Genomic DNA, 14052 nt, shown 5'->3' with positions numbered 1-14052 from the left:
TGTCTGTCAAGCTGTCTGTCAGGCTGTCTGTCTGACAGGCTATCTGTCTGTCTGTCAGGCTGTATGTCTGTCTGTCAAGCTGTCTGTCAGGCTGTCTGTCAGGCTGTATGTCTGTCTGTCAGGCTGTATGTCTGTCTGTCAAGCTGTCTGTCAGGCTGTCTGTCTGACAGGCTATCTGTCTGTCAGGCTGTCTGTCTGTCTGTCAGGCTGTATGTCTGTCTGTCAAGCTGCCTGTCAGGCTGTCTGTCAGGCTGTATGTCTGTCTGTCAGGCTGTCTGTCAGGCTCTCTGTTTTTTCTGTCTGTCAGTATGTCTACTTGAACCCCTCTGATGCTTAAACAGAGAAAGAAAGGGATGTTTATTGAGTCAGATTGAGATGGGTGACATTCGTTCTGTGGGACAACACACACACTCAGGTCAGGTCACATGATCAGTGGAATCTGAATGTTGGGGCTCATGAGAAACAGAGAGCAGGGTATTGTTCATCCTAGCAAGATGCAGGCCAGGCCAGGCAACCTCAGACTGCTCATTCATGTACAGGCGCAAGCTCAAATTACTCCAATGACTCGCTTCCATGGACCACAATGGGCATCTCCTATTCAACCCCAGTCAATGAGCCACGTTTTCAGACAGCACACACTTTACTTGGTGCTTAACTTTAGATTGTGTTTCATTTTTGGGGGTTTCTGACCGGACTACTAAAACTCAATGTGGTTTCTTCAATATCTTCGATATGACCTTTTCTAGGCCAGTGGATGTGGTCACAGGTCCTGAAATGAAACTAATAATATACTGACTTTTGTAAAGCATACTGACCTTTATGATTCCTGTGGGGATATAGCTTTTTGACCATGAGGTAGCCACTTCAGCGGAGTTACATTAAACAGTAATGCCAGAGGGGGTGTGGTCCAACTGCCTGACATTGCCAAGGTGCGGCCATTTCTATCTCAGGCGGATACAGAGAGACTCATCCATTATTTTATTTCAAGCAGGTTTGACTACTGTAATGCTCTCCTGTCTGGTCTACCCAAGAAAGCCATTGATCAACTGCAAAACATACAGAATGCTGCAGCATGGCTACTGACCAAGACCAGACGAAGAGCACACATTACACTGAAGTCTTTTCACTGGTTGCTTGTGAGTTTTAGAATTAATTTTAGGATTATTCTGTTGGTTTTTAAATCAACCCACGATTGTGCACCCCAACACATCAGACATGCTTTTAAGTTCTGTATCCAGTAGGTCCCTCGGGTCCTCTGGCCTTTTAGCTATCCCAAAGCTTAGGACCAAGAGGCATGGAGAGACAGCCTTTTAACTATCCCAAAGCCTAGGACCAAGAGGCATGGAGAGACATCCTTTAGTTACTACAGTATGACCCCAGCCTCTGGATAAGCCTGCCAGAGAACCTGAGGGGAGCCCAAACTGTGGATATATTTCAAAGAGATCTTAAAACAATTTTTTTTTGCTTTGATTTTCCTCGGGGTGCTTTTTAGTTGTTCAGTTTGTGTCATTCTTTAGTTTTTTGTGTTGTAAATATTTCACCTTTTATTTCATTGTTTTTCATTTATTTTATTTCCTGTAAAGCAAATTGCATTGCATTCCATGTCTGTATAAATAAAGCTCTATAAATGTGCTGTATAAATATAGCTCTATAAATGTGCTGTATAAATATAGCTCTATAAATGTGCTGTATAAATAAAGCTCTATAAATGTGCTGTATAAATAAAGCTCTATAAATGTGCTGTATAAATATAGCTCTATAAATGTGCTGTATAAATATAGCTCTATAAATGTGCTGTATAAATATAGCTCTATAAATGTGCTGTATAAATAAAGCTTGATTTGATAAATAAAGCTTGGTTTGGTATAAGGCCAATATACCAAGGCTAAGGGCTGTTCTTAGGCACAAAGCGGAGTGCCTGGATACAGCCCTTAGCCGTAGTATATTGGCCATATGCCACAAACCCCTGAGGAGCCTTATTGCTATTATAAACTGGTTACCAGCATAATTACAACAGTAAACACGTTTTTTGCATCATAGCCATGGTATATTGTCTGATTTTACCACGGCATTCAGCCAATCAACATCCAGGACACAAACGACCTGGTTTATAATTCAGTGTTTACCACAGATGTCTGCAATGGCCCCATTCACCTCCTTGCTCTCATTTCACAGATAGAGAGCTTTATTTTGGTACATCGATGTGACATAACTCTCAAGACCTCATTTAAATCACTTATCAATCTGAATGCACTGCCTGATTTATGACTTTTCATATGAAAGCTGTGGTGGGTGTCACCATGTGCTCCTCTCATCTGTAATATCTACATTTATCAAAGCACTTATCGCTTGTCGTGTTACTGTCTTGACACATATGGGAGTGATGCTCCGAAATAAAGATTCAGGGAAATTTGGGGGGGTTGTTAAATCTTAATTCTTAATCTGTGTTGCCAGAGCTCCCCTTCCCTTGGGGAGATGGGTTGCCATGAGGGATGGCTCTTAAAAAATACAAATAAAAGCCAAACACACTCTGGATTGGGAGACTAGCTTTGACCTGCTTCCTTTCTTTTACCTGTTGTTGTCTGGGCTTTGTCTGCTATTCCCCCGGGGCTCTTTAGCCTCTAGCCATCATGTTAGTGGAGCCAGGGTAGAGGAGGGGGAAAAAACTAAGTGCACCCTGGGAAATGGTCTGTGTCCATGGCAACAACAGGAAACTGGAAGATGGACTTGCAGTGTGATTCAAATCAGGCTTATTTTGTGTATTTGTCTGCTACTGTATCTGTTGAGGGGGCCCTTGGTTAGAGTGTCTCGTGGCATTTATCTTGTGGAAACACCCCTTACTCAAGATACTTCATTAATGTTCTATAAACGATGAAACCTCTGCCTTCATTTAAATATAACTGGGATTGTCAGCGTATTCTTTTAATTAGAGCAACTTTTATTACATGAAACTCTCATTTGCAATGTTTGCTGTCTTGACAAATGTCTTTCTTTAATCCGGCATTTGCAGAACCCAAATGCACATTCTGAACATGTCTTTGAGGGACGGTGTTTCAGATTAACATGGTTGAAGGTTATAGTAAAAAGGACAGTAAAAAAGCTGGCGATAAGTGACTGTCCTGTCAATATGGTTTCACCCCTTCAGCAGACTTGATCGTCTCTTGTGTCGTCTTTCTCACTAATCAAAGTCAACTAGATAATTAACCCAGACCCTTAGAGGCAGTTACGGCCCCACCCTCCCCAATATCAATTAATGTGCTCAATTGATCCTTGATCCTGTCTCTGTGTCCCAGTGCTTCCCAGTTAACCCCAACACTCCAATTTGAATTATGTAATGCCATTATCATTAGATCATTTACATGTGTTATGGAAGGCTTTTTTCTTCTGCTTTGTCCAATGAATGATTTGAACAAGGTGAATATCTGCCTTTTAGAGTCAGAATCAACAGGGAGCTCTAAGCATAATGTGATTTAGACTATCGTGTGAACATATATCCTTGGATTCATTTGACTTTGAGGATACGGAATAAGGGCAGGGTAATAGAATTTGTGAAACCTGAAATGGTGAATTGCCGTAAGGAATGACTCAATTTGAACTGAGAAAAAAAAAGTTTCAAAAAAAGAACGCTAGTTGAAATGAAGTGATATGCTCAGCGTGATATGCTCACATTAACGCTTTCTCTTAGGGTTAATGTGACCGCCCAATCTCCCGTTTCTCACCCACGTTCCTCTGGCCTCTAGCACCTCGCTACATTCTCCTCTGACAGTTTATAGCCCTATTTCACTTGATCATATATTACAGAGGCCTCATCACCTGCTAATTGAAGATGTGGTGAGTCCATTTTGTCCCCACAGAGAACAGAAGATGAACCTCACTAATGCAAGTCCTTGATCCCCTGGCTTTCTCATGGCGTCATGGTGGGGCTGAGAGAGAGAGGGAGAGAGAGAGAGAGAGGGGGAGAGAGAGAGGGAGAGAGGGAGAGAGAGAGAGAGAGAGAGCCTTCACCCCAGGGGGACAACATTTCACCATAAATCACATATCTGCCATTCCACTAGGAAGAGGCCTGCAGTGTAATATAATGAAATCTAATTTCTGGGAACTGAAGGAGAAGATATGACAAAGCAACAGAAAGAATCCCAGTGATCTGAATGGTTGGTGGCTTGTGAGGAGACACCACAGTTCCACTTACTGTACAGAGAACAGTCTTGTCTGGTGCTAGGCCCTGCATTTTTAATTAAGCCTACCCCCATTCTGTCCCCAGACATATGGTTTTAATTAGAAGTAAACAAATCATTAATGGTGTGTTGCGTCTTGGGTGAAAAACAGCCCTGGAACTTCAGCGGCTTCTTAATTCTTTTAGAAGTGCTTCCTCTAAAGGAAAATAAAATAACTTTCCTTCCACAGACGATCCAAATTCAATTATCACACGCTTAAGTTGAATGGTAACCTTCAAATCACCATTTCTGCTTCACTGCTTCTGCTTTCTCACATTTAATGGCTTGTATAATATAAGTAGGCATGTGATACATTTCAGGCTTGTTTTTCTTGCCAGTATTTTTTCCATTGATGTTTATTTTTCCTTATATTACATTTTCATCACTTTATAGTATTTGATGTAATAGTTTTTGGTGATGGTGTTAATGGAGATTGTAGGGAAGTGGTGCTGTCATCCTCGACCCTGTTCTATCTGATACTCTGCTTTGCTCTGTCTGTCTCAATGTGAGATGATCCCTAGTCGTGTGCAGTAATATCCAGTGGCTTATTGGTTGGTGCATAAGCAGGAGTTTTTATTGGTGATAATCCTCAGCCACTTTCAGTGCAGCTGTCAAGCTTAAAGAAAAACTCCATCCAAAAGCTATCTTTTGGTATTTGTATCATTCGTCCATTTTTGATATAGTCCCAAAATGTTTTGGATGTCAGCAATCAAGTTTTCAAGATACGTAACTATCAATCAAGTCGTCAAGATATATAACTTTCAAAATACAGAAATACAGTCTGTATGACTATTGAATCGAAACCAGAAGATAGTTTTGGGGGTGGAATTTTCCTTTAAAGCGGCAATCAGCGGTCAAAAACAATAAAAAAAGTTTTCCCCCTGCCACTGTTTCGCTAAAAAGCTGAGGGATGGGGCTGGAGAAATACAACCATTCTCAAGTTCATAAACAGAGCTATTGATGAAAGGACTGACCATCCATGATATCAAAATGATATATTTGAGTCTCTAGAGTGTTTGTTTACATTTACATTGTTTACAATCATTAGAGTAAAACAAGCTTATAGTTTGGGTTCTGATGGGGTACGACAGTTGAACTAAGCTCATGAGGCATTTGCAATTTATATTCTTCAAGATTCAATGGGTTTATATAATGAGTTTATAAGTTAATAAATGAATGTAGCGAAATGCAGATCGCCCCTTTAATCTTACTTCTACCCCCTCCTTTTTCGAACATTCTGTTAAAAATCGCGCAACTTTTCAGCGTCCTGCTACTCATGCCAGGAATATAGTATATGCATATGATTAGGATGTGTGGATAGAAAACACTCTGAAGTTTCTAAAACTGGTTAAATCACGGCTGTGACTATAACAGATCGTGTGTTTCATTGAAAAACGCAAGAAAAACTGCTCTCTGAAAGCTAAAAATAATTTCCATAAGTCACTTCCATGGGTTGTTAAAAGGGGACAAAATGTAATATCGACCTGCATGCAATTCATACAAATTCCACACGATGTCGCCATTGTCGTCATTTTCAATTGAATTTTTTGTTGGAAAATCCAACTATCTGGCTTCCGTTTCTTCCAGTCTCCACCAGGATGCTGTAAATGTGGACATTGGCAGCCATTGATTTGCAGACGAGGAGCTATTGAATATACATCGCCCTGTAATCATTTTGATAGATTATAAACGTTTACTAATACCTAAAGTTGGATTACAAAAGGATTTCGAAGTGTTTTGTGAAAGTTTATCGTCGACTTTTTTAATTTTAAAAAATGACGCAGCGTTTAAAAACAATGTTTTTTTCTGAATGACACAGCTTCCATAGAAAGCTATTTTGGGTATATATGGACCGATTTAAACGAAAAAAAGACCCAATAGTGATGTGTATGGGGCATATAGGAGTGCCAAGAAAGAAGCTCGTCAAAGGTAATGAATGTTTTATATTTTATTTCTGCGTTTTGTGCTGCGTCGGATAAGCAGAGTCTTTGTTTACGTCGCATTCAGGCATTGTGAGGTGTTGCATGCTATCAGATAATAGCTTCTCATGCTTTCGCCGAAAAGCATTTTAAAAATCTGACTTGTTGGCTAGGTTCACAACGAGTGTAGCTTTAATTCAATACCCTGCTTGTGAATTTTGATCAAGGTTTGAGTTTTAACGAGTACATTTAGCATTTAGCGTAGCGCATTTGCATTTCCAGGTGCCTACTTGAGACATATGCGTCTCAAGTAGAATCAAGAAGTTAACCACTACACTGACAGTAACGCCATGTTTAACAAATGTCTTGCTGTTATAAATGTTTTCATATCAGGCTGCTCCTTAGAATCTGTTTGGACAAAAATAGGAAATTTTCTTCCACAGCAGAAAATAGCAGGTTTAAAACCACTTCGAGCGGAGATCCCGCTAACGGGATCAAATTCGACAACATCCGGTGAAATCGGAGGGCGCCAAATTCAAAATGCAAAATCGTAATATTAAACATTCATGAAAATACAAGTGTCATACATGATTCTTTAGCATAGAATCTTGGTAATCAAACTGCATTGTCAGATTTCAAAAAGGCTTCACGGCGAAAGCATAGCATTCAATTGTCTGAGGACAGCACCTCACATTAGCATATTTTTCAAACCAGCACAGGCGTCACGAAATAACAAATAGTGATAAAATAAATCACTTACTTTTGAATATCTTCCTCTGTTTGCAATCAAAAGGGTCCCAGCTAAATAATAAATGGTTGTTTTGTTCGATAAAGTCCTTTATATCCCAAAAACGCCATTTAGTTGTCGCCATTGAATTCAATAATCCAGTCCTTCAACATGCATACAGAGGATTCCAAAAATTTACCAGCAAAGTTCGTCCAAACGAGTCAAACAATGTTTTTTATTAGCCCTCATGTTGTCTAATATCTAAATAAATTATAATATTTCAGAAGGAGATTACTATGGTCAATAGCAAAGGAAAAGAACAAAGAGCGCGCCCACGTTCACGCACTCAAAAGACTACTTTTGCCCCGGCGCTCAACTTGGAACGACTACAAATACATCTTCATTTAAAAAGAAAACAAGCCTAAAACCTTGTATAAAGACTGTTGACATCTACTGGAAGCCATAGGAACTGCAATCTGGGAGGCGGAAATTAGATCTTTCAATAGCATTGCATTGGAAGTCATTCTGAGCTACAAAAAAATATTCCCGGGTGGATTCTCCTCGGGTTTTTGCCTGCTATATCGATTATGTTATACTCACAGACATTATTTTAACAGTTTTATAAACTTCAGCGTGTTTTCTATCCAATTCTACCAATTATATACATATCCTAGCTTCTGGGCCTGAGTAACACGCAGTTTACTTTGGGCACGTCAGACAGGCAGCAATTCTGGAAACTAGCCTTACTCGCAGAGAGGTTAAAATAAAACCGCAATGAGAGAGAGAGGCTGCTATGTGGCATTAACCTGAGATTAACCTGAGACGAAACAGGTATGGGGAGTAAAACATTTAATAAATAACGGACATGAAATAAGACAGGAACAGCGTCAGCATACAAGAAAATAAAGACAAAAAACAATCAGAGCGGGAGCAGACGTGACAAAAATCGTCTGCTAAACGGCATATATTATTATTATATACAGTTGGAAGTTTACGTACGCTTAGGTTGGAGTCATTAAAACTCATTGTTCAACCACTCCACAAATTTCTTGTTAACAAGCTATAGTTTTGGCAAGTCGGTTAGGACATCTACTTTGTGCATTACACAAGTCATTTTTCCAACAATTGTTTACAGACAGATTATTTCACTTATAATTCACTGTATCACAAATCCAGTGGGTCAGAAGTTTACATACACTGAGTTGACTGTGCCTTTAAACAGCTTGGAAAATTCCAGAAAATGATGTCATGGCTAATTGACCTAATTTGAGTCAATTGAAGGTGTACCTGTGGATGTATTTCAAGGCCTACCTTCAAACTCAGTGCCTCTTTGCTTGAAATCAGCCAAGACCTCAGAAAACCTGAAAGGCCGCTCAGCAAGGAAGAACACACTGCTCCAAAACCGCCTTAAAAAAAGCCAGACTACGGTTTGCAACTGCACATTGGGACAAAGATTGTACTTTCTGAATAAATGTCCTCTGGTCTGATGAAACAAAAATAGAACTGTTTGGCCATAATGACCATCGTTGTGTTTGGAGGAAAAGGGGGGAAGCTTGCAAGCCGAGGAACACCATCCCAACCGTGACGCACGGGGGGGCAGCATCATGTTGTGGGGGTGCTTTGCTGCAGGAGTGACAGGTGCACTTCACAAAATAGATGTCATCATGAGGGAGGAAAATTATGGGGATTCATTGAAGCAACATCTCAAGACATCAGTCAGATAGTTAAAGCTTGGTCGCAAATGGGTCTTCCAATTGGACAATGACCCCAAGCATACTTCCAAAGTTGAGGCAAAATGGCTTCAGGACAACAAAGTCAAGGTATTGGAGTGGCCATCACAAAGCCCTGACCTCAATCCTTTAGAAAAGTTGTGGGCTGAACTGAAAAAGCGTGTGCGAGTAAGGAGGCCTACAAACCTGACTCAGTTACACCAGCTCTGTCAGGGGGAATGGGCCAAAATTCACCCAACTTATTGTGGGAAGCTTGTGGAAGGCTTCCCAAAACGTTTGACCCAAGTTAAACAATGTAAAGGCAATGCTACCAAATTCTAAATGACTGTATGTAAACTTCTGATCCACTGGGAATGTGATGAAAGAAATAAAAGCTGAAATAAATCATTCTCTCTTCTATTATTCTGACATTTCACATTCTTAAAATAAAGTGGTGATCCTAACTGACCTAAGACAGGGAATTTTTACTAGGATTAAATGTCAGGAATTGTGAAAAACTGAGTTTAAATGTATTTGGCTAAGGTGTATGTAAACATTCGACATCAACTGTATTATCCAGACCCCGATGAGTCAATTATCAGAATAAAAGTTTCTGCTATGCAGCATTAAGCGAACAATTGGGAAGTTGGTTACAAAAACAACTTTGAACTCAGCATGGCTCAGCATATTTCAAATGTTTTCAAAATATTTTCACATATTTTCCTAAATGTGTGTTCATGATATACACTGGTATCATTTGTGTGCTTCTGCTCATACCCAACCTGCTCTTTGAGGCCAACTCAGTCATTTGTTACACCTAAAGCTTATTCCTGAAGTTATGAATTTGTCCCAGATTCCCAGGGCTCTGTTGGACAATGGAGTGCATGAATTTTTACCCAGTAATACGACTGTGTACTGAGCTGAGCTGAATGTTACCCAGTAATACGTCTGTGTACTGAGCTGAATGTTACCCAGTAATACGACTGTGTACTGAGCTGAATGTTACCCAGTAATACGACTGTGTACTGAGCTGAATGTTACCCAGTAATACGACTGTGTACTGAGCTGAATGTTACCCAGTAATACGACTGTGTACTGAGCTGAATGTTACCCAGTAATACGACTGTGTACTGAGCTGAATGTTACCCAGTAATACGACTGTGTACTGAGCTGAGCTGAATGTTACCCAGTAATACGACTGTGTACTGAGCTGAATGTTACCCAGTAATACGACTGTGTACTGAGCTGAATGTTACCCAGTAATACGACTGTGTACTGTACTGAGCTGAATGTTACCCAGTAATACGACTGTGTACTGAGCTGAATGTTACCCAGTAATACGACTGTGTATTGAGCTGAATGTTACCCAGTAATACAGCTGTGTACTGAGCTGAGCTGAATGTTACCCAGTAATACGACTGTGTACTGAGCTGAATGTTACCCAGTAATACGACTGTGTACTGAGCTGAATGTTACCCAGTAATACGACTGTGTATTGAGCTGAATGTTACCCAGTAATACGACTGTGTATTGAGCTGAATGTTACCCAGTAATACGGCTGTGTACTGAGCTGAATGTTACCCAGTAATACGACTGTGTACTGAGCTGAATGTTACCCAGTAATACGACTGTGTATTGAGCTGAATGTTACCCAGTAATACGACTGTGTATTGAGCTGAATGTTACCCAGTAATACGACTGTGTACTGAGCTGAATGTTACCCAGTAATACGGCTGTGTACTGAGCTGAATGTTACCCAGTAATACGGCTGTGTACTGAGCTGAATGTTACCCAGTAATACGACTGTGTACTGAGCTGAGCTGAATGTTACCCAGTAATACGACTGTGTATTGAGCTGAATGTTACCAGTAATACGACTGTGTATTGAGCTGAATGTTACCCAGTAATACGGCTGTGTACTGAGCTGAATGTTACCCAGTAATACGACTGTGTATTGAGCTGAATGTTACCCAGTAATACGACTGTGTACTGAGCTGAATGTTACCCAGTAATACGGCTGTGTACTGAGCTGAGCTGAATGTTACCCAGTAATACGGCTGTGTACTGAGCTGAATGTTACCCAGTAATACGGCTGTGTACTGAGCTGAATGTTACCCAGTAATACGACTGTGTACTGAGCTGAATGTTACCCAGTAATACGACTGTGTACTGAGCTGAATGTTACCCAGTATTACGGCTGTGTACTGAGCTGAATGTTACCCAGTAATACGACTGTGTACTGTACTGAGCTGAATGTTACCCAGTAATACGGCTGTGTATTGAGCTGAATGTTACCCAGTAATACGACTGTGTACTGAGCTGAATGTTACCCAGTAATACGGCTGTGTACTGAGCTGAATGTTACCCAGTAATACGACTGTGTACTGTACTGAGCTGAATGTTACCCAGTAATACGACTGTGTACTGAGCTGAATGTTACCCAGTAATACGACTGTGTACTGTACTGAGCTGAATGTTACCCAGTAATACGACTGTGTACTGAGCTGAATGTTACCCAGTAATACGACTGTGTACTGAGCTGAATGTTACCCAGTAATACGACTGTGTATTGAGCTGAATGTTACCCAGTAATACGACTGTGTACTGAGCTGAATGTTACCCAGTAATACGACTGTGTACTGTACTGAGCTGAATGTTATCCAGTAATACGGCTGTGTACTGAGCTGAATGTTACCCAGTACAGCTGTGTACTGAGCTGAATGTTACCCAGTAATACGACTGTGTACTGAGCTGAATGTTACCCAGTAATACGGCTGTGTACTGAGCTGAATGTTACCCAGTAATACGGCTGTGTACTGAGCTGAATGTTACCCAGTAATACAGCTGTGTACTGAGCTGAATGTTACCCAGTAATACGGCTGTGTACTGAGCTGAATGTTACCCAGTAATACGACTGTGTACTGAGCTGAGCTGAATGTTACCCAGTAATACGGCTGTGTACTGAGCTGAATGTTACCCAGTAATACGACTGTGTACTGAGCTAAATGTTACCCAGTAATACGGCTGTGTACTGAGCTGAATGTTACCCAGTAATACGGCTGTGTACTGAGCTGAATGTTACCCAGTAATACGACTGTGTACTGAGCTGAATGTTACCCAGTAATACGACTGTGTACTGAGCTGAATGTTACCCAGTAATACGACTGTGTACTGAGCTGAATGTTACCCAGTAATACGGCTGTGTACTGAGCTGAATGTTACCCAGTAATACGACTGTGTACTGAGCTGAATGTTACCCAGTAATACGACTGTGTACTGAGCTGAATGTTACCCAGTAATACGACTGTGTACTGAGCTGAATGTTACCCAGTAATACGACTGTGTACTGAGCTGAATGTTACCCAGTAATACGGCTGTGTACTGAGCTGAGCTGAATGTTACCCAGTAATACGACTGTGTACTGAGCTGAGCTGAATGTTACCCAGTAATACGACTGTGTACTGAGCTGAATGTTACCCAGTAATACGACTGTGTACTGAGCTGAATGTTACCCAGTAATACGACTGTGTACTGAGCTGAATGTTACCCAGTAATACAGCTGTGTACTGAGCTGAATGTTACCCAGTAATACGACTGTGTATTGAGCTGAATGTTACCCAGTAATACGGCTGTGTACTGAGCTGAATGTTACCCAGTAATACGACTGTGTACTGAGCTGAGCTGAATGTTACACAGTAATACGGCTGTGTACTGAGCTGAATGTTACCCAGTAATACGGCTGTGTACTGAGCTGAATGTTACCCAGTAATACGGCTGTGTACTGAGCTGAATGTTACCCAGTAATACGGCTGTGTACTGAGCTGAATGTTACCCAGTAATACGGCTGTGTACTGAGCTGAATGTTACCCAGTAATACGGCTGTGTACTGAGCTGAATGTTACCCAGTAATACGACTGTGTACTGAGCTGAATGTTACCCAGTAATACGACTGTGTACTGAGCTGAATGTTACCCAGTAATACGGCTGTGTATTGAGCTGAATGTTACCCAGTAATACGACTGTGTACTGAGCTGAATGTTACCCAGTAATACGACTGTGTACTGAGCTGAATGTTACCCAGTAATACGACTGTGTAGAGCTGAATGTTACCCAGTAATACGACTGTGTACTGAGCTGAATGTTACCCAGTAATACGACTGTGTACTGAGCTGAATGTTACCCAGTAATACAGCTGTGTACTGAGCTGAATGTTACCCAGTAATACGACTGTGTATTGAGCTTAATGTTACCCAGTAATACGGCTGTGTACTGAGCTGAATGTTACCCAGTAATACGACTGTGTACTGAGCTGAATGTTACCCAGTAATACGACTGTGTACTGAGCTGAATGTTACCCAGTAATACGACTGTGTACTGAGCTGAATGTTACCCAGTACAGCTGTGTACTGAGCTGAATGTTACCCAGTAATACGGCTGTGTACTGAGCTGAATGTTACCCAGTAATACGGCTGTGTACTGAGCTGAATGTTACCCAGTAATACGACTGTGTACTGAGCTGAATGTTACCCAGTAATACGGCTGTGTACTGAGCTGAATGTTACCTAGTACAGCTGTGTACTGAGCTGAATGTTACCCAGAAATACGACTGTGTACTGAGCTGAATGTTACCCAGTAATACGGCTGTGTACTGAGCTGAATGTTACCCAGTTCAGCTGTGTACTGAGCTGAGCTGACATTTAAGTAGTAGAACAGCATGTAATATTGTGATCATTATTGACCCCTGACCTCATTGTGTTTCCTCCCAGGTGTTCCAGACAGGAGGCCTGTGAGAAGTGGGCCGAGCCGCAGCATTTCAACACAGAGCTAGATCACTGTGTGGACATTAGTGTCACACCTAACAACATATCTGTGACCTCTACGTCCACTCAGGTAATTACAGGCTGTGTTCACACCAGAGAAAAACACGACGGTAGCTTATCACTGCATTGTGCTAGCTAATCACAACACTATTTAATCACAATACAATGCTATTTAATCACAACATGACACTAGCTAATCACAACATTATTTAATCACAACACAATGCTATTTAATCACAACATGACACTAGCTAATCATAACACTATTTAATCACAACACAATGCTATTTAATCACAACATGACACTAGCTAATCACAACATTATTTATTCACAACACAATGCTATTTAATCACAACATGACACTAGCTAATCACAACACGATGCTATTTAATTACAACATGACACTAGCTAATCACAACACGATGCTATTTAATCACAACATGACACTAGCTAATCACAACACAATGCTATTTAATCACAACACAATGCTATTTAATCACAACATGACACTAGCTAATCACAACACTTGCTAATCACAACACGATGCTCGCTAATCACTACACTATGCTAGCTAATCACAACGTGACACAAGCTAATCACAACACGAAGCTAGCTAATCACAACACGAAGCTAGCTAATCACAACACGATGCTAGCTAATCA

At 40.8% G+C, this 14052-nt stretch overlaps 1 protein-coding gene across 1 annotated transcript in view; it reads left to right on the top strand.

Annotated features, from left to right (window-relative positions):
• The window catches only part of LOC139368925 (plexin A3-like), a 181704-nt gene that overhangs the window by 79175 nt on the left and 88477 nt on the right, over positions 1-14052 (top strand). Inside the window, exon 6 of the mRNA XM_071108425.1 lies at positions 13336-13459. Coding sequence (XP_070964526.1) covers positions 13336-13459 — 124 coding nt within the window. The remainder of the gene's footprint in view (positions 1-13335; positions 13460-14052) is intronic.

The sequence above is a fragment of the Oncorhynchus clarkii genome, chromosome 16 (assembly GCF_045791955.1).
Source record: "Oncorhynchus clarkii lewisi isolate Uvic-CL-2024 chromosome 16, UVic_Ocla_1.0, whole genome shotgun sequence".
Lineage (NCBI taxonomy): Eukaryota > Metazoa > Chordata > Actinopteri > Salmoniformes > Salmonidae > Oncorhynchus > Oncorhynchus clarkii.
This window is presented reverse-complemented; position numbering and strand designations above follow the sequence as displayed.